The sequence below is a fragment of the Lolium rigidum genome, chromosome 1 (genome assembly GCF_022539505.1).
Source record: "Lolium rigidum isolate FL_2022 chromosome 1, APGP_CSIRO_Lrig_0.1, whole genome shotgun sequence".
In the NCBI taxonomy this organism is placed as follows: Eukaryota; Viridiplantae; Streptophyta; class Magnoliopsida; order Poales; family Poaceae; genus Lolium; species Lolium rigidum.
In genome coordinates, this window is record NC_061508.1 from 77534525 (window position 1) to 77555356 (window position 20832).

Below are 20832 nucleotides of genomic sequence, written 5' to 3' on the forward strand. Positions count from 1 at the left end.
GGCCGCCGCAAGTGGTTCTAGATTAGGTTTAGTTTAAATTTAGTCAAATTTTGTTCGAATCTATGTAAGTTTGAACGAATCTTAATCGAATCTCGTTAAGTTTAAAATTTCCAAAATTTTGTTTGGGGGACGCGACTGGGGAGCGACGTCCCCCAAACGTGGCACGAACGAAACACGTCCCCCAAACGCTCAATCCGGCGCATTTTGGGGGACGCTTTGGGGACGCGGCTGGAGATGCTCTAAATGTCCATGCCCAATTCCAAACAGCTGAGCTGGGCACATACCTGCTACAGTCGCCAGGGTCACCAAGAGTGGCATGTCGTGCGATGTCTGGATGAACACGCACGACGCTGCTGACGCATTTCGTCAAACAGTTACCCCGTGCGCGCTGCTCTCAGGGCTCAGGCACACCAAACCATCCCGTCACTGGTAAGGCCACGTCAGCTTCAGCGTCACTGCATCAGCGTCAGCGGTGATGGTCGCGCACATGCAGAAGAGAGCTTGTATTAGTAGGATCACTAGGTATTAATAAATGGAGCACATTGGATTCGAAAACATGACACTCTGGTTTCCTGGGGTCTTGTCTTCGATACCACGTACTACCATGAACTCAGTTAAATAAGATCAGTGTTAGTTGTTCATAAGCAACCCCCTTGGCAGAGATATTGAACAGAGATGCGCATTCCCTGCTTGTTGATCTGATCCTCTAGCTGTTTTTAGTTCCATCTGATGACTATTTTAGTGCTGCCACAGAGGTTGTTGGAGTGCTCTGTGAGTCCTCCAAGACACATGTTAGCTATAGATGCAGTATTTTTCAAGTGCCACTTGCATATGCACTGTTCGCCACCTTCTCAAAGAAACCCCAAGTTGCATTGTTGCAGGGCAAGCTGATCTTTGGTCTTCGCGCACACCTCATCTAGTACTATATTCTAGAAAGCGTAGAGGCAAAGAAAAACATGGACCCTCTCATACTGGCCGAAACTTTTTTTTGTTTGTAGGAAAATAAATTTTCTTGCCGAGCATAAAAGTACAGCAGCAGTTTCAGTTTACGCACAGTCTATTCCCGGATTTCCTCTAGTAAATGTGGTGGACTGAACAAGCAAAACAGGCGCTGGCTCATTAGATGCTTGTGTGTTCACGTGACAGCATAATATTTTGCACATATTTCGCAATATCACACAACTTGCACTAGGATCTCGGACAGTGTTCAAAACAGGGGAAGAAAGATCCATGATGAATAAAGTTTACCTAAATACTGCATCGGTGTGCATTGCAGTATACTACCAGCATTTCCTCTCTGCACCTCTTTCTACTCACCTTCCTACTCTAATACCTTTCTCATTTTATTACTAAAGCCCAAGTGTTAGAAATATGCACAAACAATTCTCTGATGTGAAAGTTTATCAGCACTTTTTTCAAATTAAGTGATTCAAGTCACAACAGGTATGTGAACGTACAGACTTGTCTTTTGTCGCTTTGGTTGACCTGGACCTGAAGACTTGCCCTTAAACTAGTCATTTCGCCCTTCCCTGGGGCCTTGTCTTGAAACAATGACTGGTGTCTTTAACAATATCATTTCTTGGAAAAACAACAACATTTTAATATGGCTCCGTAAAAATAATTATAGCAGATTTTAAGGGGTAAGTCTTCGCGAGAAAACGCTGCCATCTAGTAACATGAACTCCATTATAAGAACTGCATTAGTAAATAATCAACAACTCTCTCGTAGAAATTAAGAAAACAGAGATGCGGATGCCATGCTCCTGATTATTTAGTACTGCACAGAGGTTGTTGGAGTGCTCTGTGAGTCTGCAATACACAAGTTAGATACTACAGTATCTTTGTTCTTGTTTTAGGGCATCTCCAGCGGCGCGACGCAAATGGTGACCGGAAATGCGTCTGGGCCCTGCTCCAGCGGGAGCGACGCAAAGTGACCGGCCCGTCCGCGGAGACGCAAACCTGGCCCAAATATGCGCCAGGTTTGCGTCTCCGCGGACGCTCGGCGGTCGCGGAAAATGTCCGCGTTGGGTACATCCGGGCCCGGTCGGCAGTGACTAGATAAGCAAAATATTTTTTCATTACTATTGATTGGCCAAAAGGACCATCTTTACAGAGATGGTTAGTCGAGTTAACCTAAAACTACAACGGCCGTACCTACTCGTCGTCGCGCGGCCTACCACGGCCTCGGTTACTCGCAGTCGTGCGGCCTACTGCGGCCGCCGGATGGGCCGGCGCCGTCGTCGAAGTGGGAGCGGTTCTTGCACTCCGCGCGCCGCGCACGGCGGCGAACGGACATCTCGTCCTGCCACGGCGCCGTCACCGTCGCAAAGGCAAACCTTCCTAGCCGCCGCCTCCGCCGTCGCCCGAGCCTCCTCCTCGCCGCCGCCGCCCGGGCCTCCTCCTCCGCCGCCGCCGCGTCCTCCTCCGCCTCGGACAGCCGCCTGGATCGCCGCCACGTCGGCGGCGGAGCGGGCCCCTGTCCCTAGCCGCCGCCACGGCTTCGTCCCCGGCGGCGATGGCGACCTCCGGCTCCCGGTTCTCCTGCTCGACCCGCACGGGAGAACGGCCCCTACTGCCGGAGCGAGTCCGAGTCGGAGCACATTAACCCCCTAGCCATGGCCGTCGCATAGCTGGCGGCTTCCTCCTCCGCCACCAAAGCCTGGCGGCGCTGGGCGTCCCCTGCCAGGGACTCGAAGGACGCGAGCAGAACCCGCTGGTCACCGGCGCACTCGAAGCGCCTGGGCACGGGGGGGTCATCGTCCGCGATATCGTGGATGACGGCGTCGGCCGGAGGGGCCGCGAGGGCCGCCCGCGCCTCCGCGAGCTCGGCCCTGGCGTCGGCGAGCTCGGCCATGGCGTTGGCGATCTCCTCCCTGGTCGCCGCGAGGCGCCCTTCCGCGCGCTCTGCCGCCTCCGCCTCCACCTCCGCGACCTCCGCTTCCGCCTCCGCGACCTCCAGGTCCAGCTGCTGGGCGTCAACGCCGGCGACAGCTACCTCGTCCTCCTCCTCCTCCGGGTGGAGCTGGCGGCAAATGTCAACAACTTGCTCCCAACTCATGTGGTCCGCCATGGATGGATGGTAGTGTGAGGTGTGCCCGTCGCACCCGGCGGTGTCCATCGTTTATAGCCACGGCGGGGCGGGAAACGGCGTTGGCGCGCAGGCGTTTCCCGCGCGCGCGAAACGCCGGCGAAACTTGCGAATGTATTGGGCGCGCGCGGAACGATCGTCGTCGCGCGGGAACAGTTAATCGCCGGCGGCAGTCCTCCACGGGACGTAAAACGCCATTAGCGACCTTGACGCTGTCCCCGGATAAAATATGCGTCCGCACCGCTGGAGCTACCCCCGACGCAAACGGTCGCCCTGGGCCACAACGCGTCCGCGAGCCGACGCAAACGGACATTTCGGACGTCCGAAATGCGTCGCGCCGCTGGAGATGCCCTTAGGTTCCACTTGCATCTGCACTACTACTATTTGCCCCCTTCTCTATCCAAAGAAAGAGAGAAAGAATCCAAAGTTGCATGATTGCAGGACGAGCTAATCAATGCAAGTACTGCCATACTAGGGCTTGTTTGATTCATAGAATTTTCAAAGAAATTTTATAGGATTCTTACCCATAGAAATTTTTCCTATAGATGTCATTTGATTTAAAGGATTGAACCCTCCAAAATTCCTATAAATTTATTTCCTATACTAAAATTTCGTAGGATTTCTAGCAAGAGAGGTTAGACCTCTTGGAAATTTTCCTTTGTGTCTATGACAACTATAACATGTAGTTAATCTCATAGAAATTTTCTACCTTTTTCCTGTGGCTTTCCTACGCTGCCATCAAACAACTACTTGTGTCAATTCCCATGGTTTTCATTCTCCTAGGATTCAATGGGGCAGACCACTACAATCTTACATTTTTCCTACCCTATAAATCAAACGAGCACTACCATTGTTGTGGCGGACCGCGAGAGGACACATACGGGTTTGGGTTTAAACCACATGCAGAAGCCTTGGAATACTTTGCGACCTCGAGCCTACCTTCAACCTTTCTATCCCCTGGATCCTACAACTGAAACTGACACCAACCACTTGACCTTTTATTTTTCTGTTTTCCCTTAATTCGTGACTAGTGAAAAAAAAAGGTCTAATGGAGATTCTTTCTCAATGCGTGTAATCGAAAAAATGTTCATGTCCAAGCCGCTGCTGGGCACATACCTGGTACAGCCGCTGGGGTCTCCGATACCGCGGCAAGCGGAAGGCCTGTCGCGCCCCACGCCTCAGCGAGCACGGAAAGGTCACACAATCACCGTCTTGCCAAATACACAGTGCAGACGCCCGCATTATCTCGAACACCTGATGGGCAATGCTGCTGGCGCGTCAAATAGCTACCTCGCGGCTCGCACACTCTTCTGTCAGACACACCAAGCCATGCCGTCACTGGCACTCATGATCGTCAGTCGATCTGTTCAACTGGACAAAAACTGTATTAGTAGGTGTTAATATACTTTTGAACATGGGAAAATGTTCCAAACTGTCCAAAACAGAGCCGCCACACCAGTCGCTACAAGCTTTCTCACTTTCGTAGAGAGGTACAGGCAATTCTTTCAAAGAACTGGAGCCAAGAGAGACTTCGGCACGTTAACTGCTAACTCCTAAGGCACAACCCTACTGCACTCCGTAAGTATCTAGCTAAGGGGAAATCAAGAAAGTAAATGATCTGTGGAGTCATTATCTACACAGATCTCATAGGTTATCTAAGGGTAATGTAACACAAACAATAAATCAGCAGAGATGCAGAGCTGAATAAGTACCTGCTGGCAGGCCGGTAGGATCCATCCCTTCGTACGAAGATGTAACTTGATCATTTTTCCTCACAATCGGCTGTGAGAGTAGGCTTGGGTGTCCTTGCGACAATGTGGATCCTGCGGTCTAGACTGATGTGTCACCCGTGTTGTAACTCGGCCTCTAGGCCTTCTCTTCTATGAAACCGAAACGTCTTTCCATGATGTATCCTTCAAAATAAAAATCCTCACAATCTAGTCCCGTGAAGTTCTGGCAGTATGAAATACACGGGAATAAAATCATGCTATACTTGGCAATGAGCTATTAAATACATTTTATTACCTTCTTCAAGTTCTTCACGGTTTTCTGAATCTTCGATTGTCTGGCTTGTATTAATATTGTTCGCTGATGATGAGCGGAACCAGCTTTGCGCACAGACAAGTGCGTCAACAGGCTCTGGTAGCTGGTAGTGATCGATAATTCTACCGCCTATACTACAAGTCGCCTATGAAGCAAACTCATGATTCATTAAGGCTAGCCTCTATCGAAAGAATTTCCGGGAACCGTTAACATCCAGTAGCTGCGGCAAGTAAGTGCAGCACATGCAGGTCACGATCTGCAAAGGTACACTAAGAAAAACAGTGTGTCAACCAATCGGATCAGGAAGTCTAAATTGCATGATAAACTTGAGAACAGGGGGCCACACCTGAAACTGAAATCATGTCGGGAACCTCAACGGAAGCGCGGCCCTGATGGTGGCGCCTGCCGAGCGACAATCGTTTCTTGCGCTCGTTTCGTCGACCACTGGCCGTGCATCCGCACCAGGAGCGTACCGCCGAAGCACTGGCCGTGCGTTCTCGACGGGGGCATTTCGTCGAGCACCGGCCGGGCATCCCGGCGGGTCCAGAGGCGCCGCCTGCCGGGCGAGCTGGGAGAAAGGCACTGCCGGTCTCTTGCACACGTTCCGTCGACCGCTGGCCGCGCGCGTCGCGCCCATCCGCACGCACGGGGAGCATATCGTTGAGCACTGGTCGTGCATTCGCGTGGAGGCGTTTCGTCGAGCATTGGTCGTGCGCGCCGGGCCGAGTCTGAGGGCCTGTTTGGTTCCAGCCACACTTTGCCAAACCTAACTTTAGCAAGTGTCGCAGCCACAAAAGTATGACTGGGATTTTGGAGCACAAAGTATGGCAAAAGTTGGCAAAAAATTCACTGTATGACAAGTGGGCTATATGGATAGTGAAGTGTGACAGCTCTAAAGTGTGGCAAGAATCAAACACATGCCAAATTGCCAAACTTTGGCTTGGTAAAGTGTGGTCGGAACCAAACAAGCCCTCAATTTGAACGAAACGGTTAAAGTCGCTAACGATCCAATTATTCGTAAACGGCTTTACCGGATTTATGATTCGTCTGATAGTGTCTGAAATCGTGTGCAATATGAATTCCAAATGTTTTTTTTTTTCAGTAGTAATCGTTTCATGATATCTATTACATGTGGGATTATAGATCTAATACAGTTTTCTAACAAACAAAAAAGTGGGCGATATGAAAAGAAGGGCAATAATTTTGTACTTACACGTATAGGTGTGGTGTTTTCGTCACTATCTATTGTGCTTCGAGATTCGGATAAAAAGAGGAGAGAAAGAAATATTTTCATCTTTTTTCATAAACTTGTTTCTATATAGATATAAAATTTACAAATTAAAGACAACAAACGCACATCTAAACATTTTACTACTATAGATTTTACATCTGTTCGTCGGAGGAGGAGATGTAGATGATCTCCTCGTTGCCGATGGATAAGCTTGCCGCTACACCGGAGGAAGAGGCATCAGCATCGTTGGCAGCGGCGACAATGTCGGTCATCACCGCACGCTCATTGTCTCTTCCTCCCGTTTCTACGCGAAGGACGTCAACGGCACCTCATGCTCCTCGAACATCTCCTCCTCTTCGTCCTCGGCCTCGTTGCTCAGCCTCTTCCTACCATTTGAGATGTGGCGAGTCATCTTCCGATGTCACAGTCGCTACGTCCTCGTCATCCTCCAAATTCCATTCTCCATCATCGTCGGAGGAGGACTAGATGGAGTACGAGTGGGAGGAGCCGGGTTGGTGGTCCGGCGGCGTGAGGGATTGCTTCTCCTCCCTCACCGGAGATGATTGCTCCTCCTCTCCGCCACCGGATATGCCTGCTCAACATGGAGATGATGCACCCACGAGCACTGCCAGACGCAAGAGATGCAAGGGGTCTTCTTGGTGCAAGCCAAGAGGACAGCAGCATGAGGCTTTATGTAGCACGCATCTCCAACGCACATGTGGCATGTGGGAGGAAGGCGCATATGCTACAAACGTCGAACGACATACCATGAGGCAATCTCGGGAAATTTCTGCACATGATTTTTACTATTGACCGTTTGAAAAGGTGGGAACAAAACAAAATAGTAGAAGTACGAACCGTCCCAAAGAAGTTGAACATGATTATGATTACAATAAACATGTTGGATGGCAAACATCTACGCTCAATGGTTTTTTCCTTCCTTAGCCGTTTGCGCTACTTTTATTATGGTCTCGAAATGCTTTCCATATGCAATGTCCCCACGAATAAACCTTGCGTGGGCCACGAACAAATAGATAATTTTTTTCAGCATCAGTGATCTTCCGCACCGCACACAAAAACAACTTTCCATGAGTAACCGGGGATTTGAAAAAGGCTCATTCTATACCAGCGCTAAAACATAAAGAACAACTGAGGGGCGGCTCTCATCCATGACCACCTTGGGCGAGGGCCGAGGCCCCACGCTGAAAAGGGGCCTAGGATTTCATATCCCGTGCATACATCTGTCTAGCCGTATGTTGGGAAAAAATAAAATAGCAGCCCAACACAGACCTAGCAAGGTATGGAACCCTAAACCCTGAATATTACTACCTCCGTTTATAAAAATAATACTATTTTAGTAGGCTAAAATAACCTACCAAACATCTTATATTATGTAACATTGATAGTACTTGTTACATTTTTCTAATTCTTTAGGTGTTCTATCGTAATACTACCTCCGTTTCATCGTGGTTCTCGATATTTTTTCCAAAAATTTAGTTAAACTTTGTTTAGCTTGATTTTTCTAAAAAAAGGCCTTGTTCTATGAAACGAATGTACTATGACATTGTTTAAATGCTTATTATTTATAGACATCTCAGATTATAAATATATGGTTGGATGCTAACTTCTAATATTTTGTATGTAAATGTAGACACATATGATCTATATCTTTATATGCGTGCATATACATCACCTTTAGAGGCCCATATCGTCAACTTCGCGCTAGGGCCCCGAAAAATATAGAGCCGGCCCTGAAACAACCCCACCCCTAAATCTCACCCTCCGCTTATCATCAGCAAGAGCCGTCCATTATTTGTATCCTAATGCAATTATAGCGTTGTATTTCTAGCACAAAAAAGTTGTTTTCACTTGTATTCCAAGAGCCATCGATACCATTTAAGGCCCAACAATCAATGCACCATTATTGATAAATAAGTGTTATAAATAATGCACCATCCATAATTCCATATGTTGTGTCATCAACAATATGTAGTTGAAATCTCATTATCCTACTAATGCATCTTGTTCATTATTAGATCTCATCTCTGAAAAATAGAGTAATCTTTTTGCGTAATTTTGGACGCCCTCCTTACAGTTTGTGATCTTTGAAAAATAAAATAAATATTTTCGGTCATTACAAATGCTCTTTTAAATCTCAAACCCTGCAATTAACAATAACAAACACTTCTTAATGTGTACATAATACAACCATGCTAATGGACACCCTCTAATTCGCAAAAGCTAGAGGATCATAAGATTTTAAATGCTAGTTATTGTCCTTATTCTTCTCTTAACTTGGAAATTTATTCCCTCCGTCCTCAAATAAGCAAATAAGCGAACGTGTAGGTTTACCAAGACAGGTTATCGAGCGAAGAGAAAATTGCATTGGAAAGATGCAAACTAACATCTCCCACTCTTTAAATCTTTCACCTCCAATGAGTTAAGTGTGTAGAAAATGAAGATAACATGTGTTGAATATTATTAGATTTGATTTCCGTGTGATGAGAAGGAAACAATTTTTGCTACTTTAAAGTGCAGTGGAAAGACAGAAGTCCATTCTTTTTGTTTAGGAGTATTACTCCATATTTAGCTAATTAATTGCTCATTCTTCGCTACTTTTTCCATGAAGCTCAACCTTCCCACCAACCGACGAGATAGGCAGGGCGCTAGTGGCTATGATCAAAAAATCCCCGTTCGTACTACAATCAAACTAGTGTAGACGGTGGTGTTGAAAGATTGCAATTCTCTAGTTTTTTCATGGCTTTCGTCCTCGACAATGGTGAGCTGTACTCTCGGCTCTCCAGCGACGTCGACCAGGCTGGTCGGTTGTTATTTCCTGAGATACTGGTATTGGTACTCTTGCTGATGTTGATTGACTACTCTAATGGTTGCGTGTGTGCACGCAACCTTGGCACTGCGGCTCAAATTAAAATTAAGGGAGAACCTTCATTGGTATGTACAGGTCTATGTTTTGTTATCTATCTTTGGATGCGTTCAAGAAAGTACAAGATTATGTCTAGGAAGAAGAAAGAGTTTGAAGACCTCAAAGATTTGCTATTATCTTTTCAGCTCGTGTATGTCTACCATAAATATATGTGGTATTGATTGTAAAAAAAACTTATATCGACAATATGATTTAATTTCATTTGAAGTGAAACTTCTTGGATATACTTTTTATAACTTTAATCAAAAGTCAATGTCCTCCATGTTTGAGAAATTGTTATATATTGATGAAAATATTAACATTTAATACAAAAATAAATAGCAATAGATTTATCATAAAATATATTTTTATAATGTGTTTATTGATATTGTAGATGTTAATATTTTCTTTAGTAAAGTTAATCAAATTCTGCAAACATTGACTTCTGAATAAATTTATACACTTTATTCATCGAACGGAGGCCGGTTTTTGAATTTCTGCATTCGATTAATATGTGTAGCAGTGCCAGTGGTGACTGGCGACCGAGGCCCCAGCTCGATCGGGAATGGTGAGACGAACTGAATACGTTGGCTCGTGAAGATCATTCCGTTGGTAATCCATCCTTCTCCACACCGCAGAACGCCTTCAATGGATCACTGAACTTGCGTGCTTCATCGGAGACGCGGAACTTGGCGTAGCCGTCGTTGGTGCATGGACGGTACGCCAGCGGGTGGTCAGCGTCGACGAGCTCGTCCATCGCGCTCAGCACGACGCCGTCCTTGCCCCGGCAGCCGAACAGCACCGACAGGCGCTCGCGGTTGCTCGGCGTCCTGACGCGGTGGAGGCAGGGCGGCACCCTCCCGTTCGTCACCTGCTATGATCTTGATCACTGCCCTCGCGTCACGCACAGGTAGCTGGATCTCAATCTCAGGATACAAGGTTCACACGCCAAGTTTGCGTGGAGGAGAAGGAGAGAGATACAGTAAGGGAAAGGGATACAGTCGTCTGTTCTTCGATGCCGCACCCTGACTCGCTTGGTTGACTAAGTCGTTCTCCCGTTTCCTCCTTGGGCCGTGTTCTGGGCTTCAGCCTTCTCTTGGCGACCCAAGGCCCGGCGGATGTCGCGTTGTCGATGACGCCGCATCCCTGGTACCGTAGCAGTCTCCTCCCCTTGAAGAGCTGCTTGTCCCCAAGCAGTTGCTAAGGGAAAACGACGCCGAAGCTCCACTTCCGGTTCCCAGGTGCGTAGAGTGGATGGAAGTCCGGACCACTCGACCAGGGCCTGCTTGATGTAGCCACGGCCGTGCTTGATTTCCCGTCGATCATGTATATGTGTTGGCTGCACTCCAACTTTTTCATCAGTAATGAAATGAAGAGGAAAGTCCAGGGAATGCACCTGAGCTGGGGGTACTGATTTCTTCAGTTGTGAGACATGAAGAACTGGGTGAATCTGACTGTTTGCTGGTAGCTTTAACTTGTACGCAACCTTGCCCACACGGGATAGGACCTCATACGGGCCAAAGAACTTGAATGCCAGCTTGTGGTTCGACCTTCTTGCCACTGATGTCTGTGCATACGGCTGTAGTTTCATATATACCATATCACCGACCGCAAACTCGCGCTCAGTTCGGTTTTTGTCTTCCTGGTTCTTCATGCGTTGTTGCGCGCGCAGCAATTGCTGCTGCAGAAGTGCTGCTGTCTCTTGCCTGTGCTGCAACCACCCAGCCAACTCAGAAGGTGTGTCAGACTGTAGGTTGGAGACCCCCAAATGCCGAGGCTTGTAGCCATAGAGAACCTCAAATGGGGTTTTTCCCAATGCTGAATGGAAATTTGTGTTATACCAATATTCTGCCAGCGGAAGCCACTGTGCCCATTTTGTTGGGGACGCATGAACAGCACAGCGCAGATAGGACTCAAGGCACTGATTCAACTTCTCTGTCTGGCCATCTGTCTGCGGATGGTGCGCTGAGCTCATGTTCATTTTTGTATCTGTTAGCCTGAACAGCTCCTGCCACAACTTGCTAGTGAAGATTGGGTCTCGATCAGAGATCACCATACTGGGCAGACCATGCAATTTGTAGACCGTGTCAATGTATTTCTGGGCAATTGTCAAAGCTGTGTATGGGTGGCGAAGAGGAATAAAATGGCCATATTTGGTCAGCTTGTCAATGATGACTAGGATGCAATCATAACCTCCTGATTTTGGTAGACCCTCAACGAAATCCATGCTGATTGTACCCCAAGCTTCCGTAGGGATTGGGAGAGGGCTCAACAAGCCTGGCAACTTGATATGTTCGCCCTTCGCCTGCTGACAGACCACACACTGCTGGACATATGTGCGCACTGCTTCTTTCATTTTCGGCCAAGAAAACAATGCTTTGACTCGCTGGTATGTGCCCAGGAATCCTGAGTGGCCACCCACTCCGCTGTCGTGTAGAGACAGCAAAATGGCGTCGTGGGCTGCTTTGTTATTGCCCAACCATATTCGATCCTTGAAGCGAATAATTCCTTGATTCAGAGAGTACCCCTGAGTATTAGGACTCACCAGACTAAGTTCTTGAAGAAGGTTTTTTGCTTGCTCATCTTCAATATACCCTTGAACAACAGATTCAAGCCAACGGGGGCGGCAAAGCGAAATGGCATGCAATTCATTTTCAGCTGGCAGCCTAGACAAAGCATCCGCTGCGGTGTTGTCCTTCCCCTTGCGATAAACCAGTTTGTACTGCAAACCCATAAGCTTGACTAACGCTTTTTGTTGCATTTCATTGGTAAGTTTCTGATCTGAAAGGTGAACAAGGCTCCTGTGATCGGTGATGATTGTAAAAGGTGCGTGTTGTAGATAGGAGCGCCACTTATCCACTGCGATAAGGATGGCTAAGCATTCCTTCTCGTAAGTAGACATGGTCTGTGCTATCGGACCCAGAGCCTTACTGAGATAAGCCAGTGGGTGTCCGCGTTGCATAAGGACCGCTCCCACACCACGTTTGCATGCGTCAGTTTCAACAGTGAAGGGCACAGAGAAATCTGGAAGGGCCAGAACTGGAGCCTCAAGCATTTTCTGTTTCAAGAAGTCAAAGGCTTGTTGCTCTTTGTAATTCCAGTGGAAGATTTGATCCTTTTTCAATAAATCTGACAGGGTTCGACTGATCAGACTATAATTCTGGATGAACTTCCTGTAGTACCCAGTAAGGCCTAGAAACCCTCTCACCTGCCTGACATTTATAGGGACTGGCCATTGTTGGACTGCCAACACTTTGGTGGGATCAGTGGCAACACCATGTCGACTAATGACATGTCCCAGATAGTCCAGACTCTCTTGAGCAAAGGAGCATTTGCTGAGCTTGACTGAAAGTTGATTAGCCTGTAACAATTGAAATACTTGCTGCAAGTGGGAAAGATGATCCTCTAGAGTGGGGCTATAGATCAAGATGTCATCCATGAAAACTAACACACATTTTCTGATCATGTTAGAAAAAATGTTGTTCATAGCTGACTGGAAGGTGGCTGGGGCGTTTGTGAGCCCGAAAGGCATCACTTTGAATTCATACAACCCTAAGTGTGTCTTGAAAGCCGTCTTGTGCTCATCAGTTGGTACTAAACGTATCTGATGATAGCCAGCACGTAAATCCAATTTAGTGAACCACTGTGACCCCGAGAGCTCGTCCAACAACTCATCCACGATCGGCATAGGGTACTTGTTTTTCACAGTAATGTTGTTCAGGCCTCTGTAGTCAATGCAGAATCTCCAAGTCCCATCTTTCTTCTTGACTAAAATGACTGGAGATGCAAAGGGGCTGGTGCTGTGTTGAATTAGGCCTACAGCTAGCATCTCCTGCACCTGCTTTTCAATCTCTGTCTTTTGTTGAGGCGAATATCTGTAGGGCTTGACATTTACTGGTTTGGCCCCTGGCAACAATGGAATATGGTGGTCACAGTCTCTATGAGGTGGCAAGGAACTTGGTTCTTGGAATAGTTGATCGAACTGTTGAAGGAGTTTCTGTACCGCCTCAGGGAAGGATGGAGGAGCTACAGGTGGGATTGTATCGTCCTCAATAGGCCACAACTCAATCAATTGGCATACTTCTCCACTATTCAGCATCCCCTGGAGAGAGTGAGCAGGAATAGCAGTACAGCTGTTTGGGATCGATTGCACCCCTCTGAGAGTGATCCTTTTACCTTCATGCTTAAACCGCATTGTCTTCTTTTGCCAGTTAACCCACATTTTCCCATTATCCTGGTTTTCTAGCCATTCCATGCCCAAAATGATGTCGTATGACCCCAATGGCAAGATCTTGAGATCGGCAGTGAACTGGTGGCCTTGTGTGTGCCAAGTAACTGCTGGCAAATAACCTGTGCACTCAATGGTGCCTCCCCCCGCAACACTAACCTTTGATGGTGCCATACTGCTGACTGGGTACTGTAGCCTATCCACGAGTTGCTGACTGATGAAGTTAGCAGAACTGCCCGAATCAATTAGGATTAGTGCTGAGTATTTACCCACTTGGGCCTGGAGTCGCATGCTTCTACGACTTGTGGTTCCAGAGACAGCATGCACAGACAGTTTCATCATTTCCTCTGTTTGAGAATCCCCTGAATCTGAGTCTTCACTGGCTGTTTCCACCCTAGTGCTGTCAGAGATTTGCAAGGCTTCCAAGATTTCTTCCAAGACTTGCAGTTGTACTTGATTGGGGCATTTATGTGTAGGAGAGTATTTCCCTCCACATTTGAAGCACTCCCCTTTAGCTCGGCGCTGAGCTCTTAAGGTATCGAACCTGGTGGTAGTCACTGGCTTCTCATCATATTTTTTTGCATCAGGAGGAGCCCCCAGAAATCCTGGTAATTGCCCATGTTGCTTGTATTTCAGGCGCAAAGTGTCTCTCTGAGCATACTTGTTAGGGAGAGATGATGAATCCTCCACCAACAGAGCTTCCTGCGTTTGAGCCATGGAAAAAGCAAGATCAACTGTACTTGGATTGTGCAGTTTGATAGCTGAGCGAATCTCAGGCTTCAAACCAGCAATAAACCTTCTAACAAAGAAAGTTTCATCATAGGCATGGTTATGTAACAGCACCTTATGCATTAGTTCCTCAAACTGATGAGCATATTCATCTACACTACCGATTTGTTTGAGGGCAAAGAAAATATCTATAGTCTTAGCATACTTATCTCTATTGAACTTAGAGAAAACTCCTACACAGAGAGCAGGCCAAGTTTCTATGCTATGCAGAGCCTCATAAGTTTGTAACCATAATGCCGCATCCCTGGTACCGTAGCATCACCACCTGCGCGCGGCGGCGGCGGCGGCGTCAGAATTGGATTGGAGATGCGCCCGCACCATGAAGGTGCGAGAGGATGGTGGTGGGCTTTTACCGTGAACAGCTCGCCGGCCATGAAGGTGAAGGCGGCGGGCTCGGGCGGCACGGCGAGCCAGGTCCCGTCCTTGGCCTGCACCTCGAGGCCTTCCACCTCGTACTGCGCGACCACCGTGGTCATGCTGTAGTCGAGGTGCGCCTGCATGGACACGCCGGTCTCCGTGTCCGGCGGGACCCCGTAGCGCGACAGCCGGAGCGCGTGCGCGAGCGTGCCCAGGTGCGCGTGGATGTTCTCCTCCCGGACGCCGAGCGCCTCGAGGACCATCGTCTCCACCGTCCGCTGCAGCTGCAGCATGTTCTTCGTAGCGGACACCACCGTGTCGCTGCACTCATGGACGGATGGACACCAAGCATGAAAAAGTTGTAGATACCACGTGAAATTGGAACCGCCGCGTGGCGGAGTTGAAGAAAGAATTACCAGAATGCAGGGTTCCCCTGCGGCCAGAGGAGGTCCGCGAAGCCACGGACGCGGCCTGCGTCGGTGGCGTCGGGGAGGCGCAGGCTCTCCGAGCTCATGCCGTGGATGTCGGAGACTTGGACCCTGAACCTGAAGGGCTCCGAGGTGGAGACGTACCGCCGCTTGGCCTCTGCCGGGAGCGCGAAGACCTCCGGCATGGCGCGGCCGAACAGCGCCTGCCGGAGCTGCGGGCCTAGCGCGTCGTCGTCCCGCACGACGACGAATCCGTGCGCCACCATGGACGCGGCCACCGCGTCGCGGGCTTCCGCCCAGCCTGGCCCTCCACGCTCCAGTCCACGGAGGTCGACCGTAGCGATCTCCATCAATCCCTGCTCTGCTCTGTCCGTTGACGTCTGATGTGTGAGCCTGCGATGCTTCCTTTCCAGTTTTGTGCGATCAAGACATATATACTAGTAGTAGCAAGTAAAGCTAGCTACAAGGCCGGCGGATGAGCTGTTTATTTTGGCAGCTCTTTTTCCCTAATTAGCAGCGCAAGATGGAGAGTGGACAAATGGAGGCCTAGCTGCATGTATCTCTTTAAAAAAAAAAAAAAATCGAAAATCATAGTTTTAGGTTTCAAAAAAGTTTGAAAAAAATCCTCGATAAATCTATAAATGTGTAAATTCTCAATATGAAATTCTTTGCATTATAGGTTACACAAAAATGAGAAATGTGTGATTCTGAGTATAGTGAATAGTGCACATTTCAAAACTATAAAACTGGTCAGATTTTATCATTTTTGTGTACAATAGAATATAAAGAATTTCACATTAAGATTATGCATGTTTGTAGATTTTATCATTGGCTACATCTAGGATTTTATTTCAAACTTTTTTGAAACTTCAAAATATGATTTCTGAATTTTTAAATATAAAGAGCTACATGTAGCTCGGCCTCCATTTGGAGTTTTCCTGAGAGATCGTGCTGCTTGTTTTTTTTTCCAGGAAAGTAGCAGGACTTTGCTACTGACTTTATTGAAAAAATTAAATAAGAATTACATCATTTATGATTATATACTTTAAAAAAGCAGAGGATTCATCGACCCAAATACAAGAGCTTTTATTTAAAAAATTAGACTCGGCTAACTCATGAGCTACCCGATTTGCTTCCTTAAACTCAATTATCTCGATCGCCGATGCCAAGTCCGATCGAGATAATTGAATTCAAGAGTTAGCTAAGTCTAGTGTTTTGAATAAAAGCTCTTGGATTTGGGCCGGTGAACCTCCTAGCTTTCTTTTAAGTACAATTATAAATCGTGCTACTTGTTTAATTTGACTTTTGTTAAAAACTTTTGTTTTGTGAAACATATTTTATGTTAATATATATAATGTCACCAAGTGGACTGGAGTGGATTTGAGAGATTTTGATTTCCAGTGGATTTAATCCCCTCAATCCATGTTACTCCGCTTCTGTCCCAACTAAATCAAGGGCCTAATGGGGTACATTAACCTGGCCCCGATCAGATAGTTATCAGTTGTTTGGCGCCTGTGTCGAAACATTCATGGTCTACATTTCTACAGCTTTGTCACAGGACGGGGTGCATCACAGTGCCAAGTCAAAGGAAACATCATGTCATGTTGTACCGTTTTTATACACGACATTTGTATATATCGGAGGGAGTAGCATATACTTGCGTACATGTTTCGCTTTCACGGTAAGCTTTCCAATTCTTTTTTCACTCGAGAATAATGCTGTGCATAACTGAATACAATCATTAGATTTCACTTAAGTGCAACACAGTGAACACCAACAGTTCAGCATGTAAATTAGGTGACAGTAGCTGCTGGCATATGTTTACAAACAATCATAGTGTTCCTACAGTCAGCAGCCTATCGTCCATTTACTGAATCGAAACAAAATCCACAAGGCAAGAGCCAGAACAGGAAAAAAGGTACATCTGCAAACCAAAATTGCTAAAACTATGGAGAACGTCAGTCGGCTATTTCTACATTAACAATTATGGTGGATGACAAACAAACAGTTGGCTACATTTTCCTAAAACAGAGTGACAGCATTCTAGGAAGAACGAGGGGAAAAGAGAGCAGGCTCTTGAAAAATCTGCTTGCATAGAGATTAGTCTGTCTTTCCTCAAAGTTCAGGTGAAGTATGGAACTCAAATGCAGTACAAACTGCAATTCTTCAACTTAGACAGAGTCCATAGGTCTTGTTTCCGGCTTTTCTCCGTCCACAGTAACCTTGGATTTCAGTGACTGAGAACTTTGCCTAGATGTTGAAGGAATTCTCTTAGCACCAGTGGTTGACTCTTGAAGCCCTAGGTATGTGTAGATTGACATGCCTCCGAGTGCAATGACAGCTCCATAAAGACTGGTGAGTCCAGGATCAGAGTTAAACACCAGAAACCCGGAGAGCATTATGACAATAGTCTTGAATTGGCCTAGCACAACATGAGATAGAGCCGAGGTTGCACTGCATCATGCAAAATACAGTGCAAAGATCAGTTGAATTTCAAAGGTTCAACAAAGTGAGACAATGACAAAACAGAAAGAATGCATGAATATAAGCTGTTTTCCCCTCAGAAAACTCCATCCCTATCAATATAGTTCAATACATAATACATGTGATTCACATGAAGTGAATTCTATGCTGTTGGGAGGAACAAAGATTGGATAGTGGGCAGGCTTTCTGTTGTTGTTCGGACTCGATATTGTCACTTGTCAGCACAATTGTGCAAGGGGATCTTATTGTCAAGATAACGCATACTCAGCAAGAGTCAATCATTACTGTGGTTATCAGATGGAAGTTAGAGGTACAAATACAACTAAAGGCAGGTTGCCTATTAATGTTTAAAGTTACTCATAAGCATGTTTTTAGGAGCAAAGAGGTGCTTTCTATATCCTAAGGTTTAGGCATAAGGTTATACATGGCATGCATAACCAACAACTTTTTATTCTCAAATATGAGATGCCGCCTATTTGCAGAAGATTGTGGCAAGGAAGCTATAAAGCTACAACCATAATCTAGTAGCAAACAAAACCATAATCTAGTAAAAAACTAGGCAGGTAACTGCATGCTTTTGTTTCCAAAATTCAGGTGCTTAAATAGAATGGAATGGCAGTATAAGAGAAAACTGAAATAATATGGCTCACCCAAGTGCCAAAGCACCGGACCACTGAAGAAGAAAACCAAGCAAAGCAGATATCATAATTGCACTGCTGTTTTTGACATTCCAGTTGAAAGACAGCAACCCAGGAGGATCCATCAAAGGCATCAGAACAAGAAAGAAGAATATGGTGATTGGGGTTGTCTTCCACATCAACCTGATCAATAAGCTGAATGTTAGGGAAACAATTATAGACTATGAGCTGTCTAAGAAGAGATATAAATTACATCTTACGCAAGGGCAGTCCAGTTTCCACTCTGTTGTAAATTTGACCAGAGGATCTTGTTTACAGCACTAGGAATGATCCAAGCTACTGCTACACAAGCACCAAAAAAGTTGAACTCCAAATCAGTAACAGTTGCTACAGCCACACCAAATGATACTATAACTAGCGTGATAACCTGTAATAAGAAACATAATTATTCTTCAGTTATATGGGACCAGAAGTTAACAAAGTGCACTTGTACCAAATAAATATATTAAAGAATTGAAAAGCATATGAACTTTAAATTTTATGACAAATTTACCTTTCGAAGGGAAACTTTTTTCTGGAAAAGAATAAATTCTGCTGCAACGATTGTTGGAGTTACTGCTATCTTAGCCATTTGATAAAACCCTACGCTGGAGATAGAGAACAGTAAGCACGCTATGAGAAAACCAGTTGGCCAAAACATTAAGGTAGAATGTTTTCACATTTGTTAAACAGGGTGAGTTCATTATTGATCTCACCTATTATGCTTTAAACTGATATTAGCAAGTCCAGTGGAAAAAGACATCACAGCACCCAAAGCGAATAATGAGGAGAAAGGGGTGGATTTCGGAGGAGGAGCGATGGGCATCAAGTATAATGCCCTGAGAACAGCCATGAGGACCCAGGCAGCTATGTAATGGATTAGTGACAGTGCAACTGGGAAGTTAAACCCGACAGCACCCATCACCTGCAAAATAAGAGATGCCATTTAAAGACTAAATGCAAATAGTTGCAGCATGAACTGTAAGAAAACTCAAAACTGAAAAAACAAGCACACCATTTTGTTTGCCATGATGATCCCAACAGAAACCACAAAGTTGAACGTTAGTGCGACACCCGGGCCACAAAACCTCTGTTGCTGGCGCTTGGCCCCTTCCGAAGTATGAAACTCGTTGTAGAGGGAGCTCCTCAGCTCCTCCAATGCCCGACCTGGGAGATCATCAAAGAATAACCAAGAGTGAAAAGCATGGTTTGGTCGATCATACAGCGGTGCAGATTAGCGTTTTAGTGGCACTAAAGCATAACTGAAATGCATTTCTGTCTACTCAAAACAGAACCACCGCAACTATAATAATATGGGAAAGAGCAAACTTTCTGACCTGCAGCCGAGCCTTACGAGCACTAGTATTGCTATTTTCCTACACTAAGAATGGCTTCATTCAGTAGATAATTGCACACGACTGAAACTTTTTTTTTTTGAACATACTACTGAAACATTGAAAACTCTTCATGCCAATAAAGAACTCTACTTTTTCTTCAGGCGGCAATGAAGAACTGAACTAACTGATTTACTTTTGTTCATTCTCCTATCACATCACATGAACTGAAGAGCTGGTTACAAGAAGTGATGTTGATGAGACTAGGGAGCACATTTTCATCATACTAAAAATTGGCCGTCTAGTTGCTTCGTCCTACCCACATCACATCACACGGACTGAAGTGGTGGTGACACCCTCGGTCTGATGAAATCTGCCGGAGTTAATTTTCTTTCTGCATTTCCACATTTCCTATTACTCCGTATTAAAAAGAAAATCAGCAAGTGGATAACCTGAAAAGGTGAGTCTGCTGCCTGCCTAGATGGAATATTACCCAATTCGATAAGCAGAGTTTCCTAATTTGTTTGCAGGATTCGCTCGTACAACCATATACGGAGTAAAACAGTTAGGGCGATGCATTTGAAAAAAAAAATTGCCACAGACTGAATGTTTTTAGTTTAATAAAAGCGGATATATGCATCATTTTGGGGCAACCCATTTCGAACAAAAAAATGTACAATTAATACAGTGTGGAAAAGATGCAGTTTTCATGCCATTTGTACAAGAAGAATTGGTTTTATTGTTGACCGAACGTAAATATGCACTCAAATCTCAAACCTTTATAACTACACGAAAGGGAGTGGATTGGAGTGAAGTAAGCCAAGAAACCACATTGGTGCTCCCCCAGGAGGCGCGCACCAGCGGCAGAACCAGAGGAGAGAAGGGGGAGGAGTGAGCTACTGACCAGCCTCGCCGGCGTCGCTGTCCTTGCGCTTGATGAAGCGCCGGCCACCACGGCGCAGGATGGACTCCCACACCCCCATTTGCCGTCACCGCATCAGCCGGTGAGCTCACCACCACCGGCGGCGGCTCCCGCTTCGTCCGCCTATGGAGGAGCACGGCGGCGGTCTGGACTGTTCCAAGGTGGAGAACTGGAGATAGATGGGAAGAGCAGGTGCGAAGTAGTAGGCCAACTGAGGAAATTCGGAACCTGAGATGGAGATGGTAATACCGTAATATCGCAGTTCTACGAGGGGCTTTTCCACACAGATGGTAAGCAGTTCAAAAAGGAGAAATTATATTTGGCAAAT

The 20832-nt window shown here is 46.3% G+C and overlaps 2 protein-coding genes across 2 annotated transcripts; both read right to left on the reverse strand.

Moving 5' to 3' along the window:
• Nucleotides 1-9731: 9731 nt before the first annotated feature.
• LOC124676056 (probable 2-oxoglutarate-dependent dioxygenase AOP1.2) lies at nucleotides 9732-15458 on the reverse strand. The gene is made up of 3 exons (XM_047212139.1): nucleotides 15076-15458; nucleotides 14656-14980; nucleotides 9732-10159 (listed from the first exon to the last, which is right to left on the reverse strand). The coding sequence occupies exons 1-3, from the start codon at nucleotides 15435-15437 to the stop codon at nucleotides 9887-9889; spliced, it is 960 nt and encodes a 319-aa protein (XP_047068095.1). The 5' UTR covers nucleotides 15438-15458; the 3' UTR covers nucleotides 9732-9886.
• Nucleotides 15459-16935: 1477 nt separating this feature from the next.
• On the reverse strand, nucleotides 16936-20569 carry LOC124676065 (nucleotide-sugar uncharacterized transporter 2-like). The gene is made up of 7 exons (XM_047212148.1): nucleotides 20487-20569; nucleotides 19264-19415; nucleotides 18965-19173; nucleotides 18763-18856; nucleotides 18470-18636; nucleotides 18222-18392; nucleotides 16936-17541 (listed from the first exon to the last, which is right to left on the reverse strand). The coding sequence occupies exons 1-7, from the start codon at nucleotides 20563-20565 to the stop codon at nucleotides 17259-17261; spliced, it is 1155 nt and encodes a 384-aa protein (XP_047068104.1). The 5' UTR covers nucleotides 20566-20569; the 3' UTR covers nucleotides 16936-17258.
• Nucleotides 20570-20832: the final 263 nt, after the last annotated feature.

Excerpts from the sequence above, each read along its gene's own strand:
- LOC124676065 (XM_047212148.1), bottom strand. The coding sequence starts at position 20,565 with ATGGGGGTGTGGGAGTCCATCCTGCGCCGTGGTGGCCGGCGCTTCATC. Across the intron at positions 19,416-20,486 it reads CAGCGACGCCGGCGAGGCTG|GTCGGGCATTGGAGGAGCTG; the intron begins GTCAGTAGCTCA and ends ATGATCTCCCAG. Across the intron at positions 19,174-19,263 it reads TCATCATGGCAAACAAAATG|GTGATGGGTGCTGTCGGGTT; the intron begins GTGTGCTTGTTT and ends CTTATTTTGCAG.
- LOC124676056 (XM_047212139.1), bottom strand. The coding sequence starts at position 15,437 with ATGGAGATCGCTACGGTCGACCTCCGTGGACTGGAGCGTGGAGGGCCA. Across the intron at positions 14,981-15,075 it reads CAGGGGAACCCTGCATTCTG|CGACACGGTGGTGTCCGCTA; the intron begins GTAATTCTTTCT and ends CCATGAGTGCAG. Across the intron at positions 10,160-14,655 it reads TGGCCGGCGAGCTGTTCACG|CAGGTGACGAACGGGAGGGT; the intron begins GTAAAAGCCCAC and ends TCAAGATCATAG.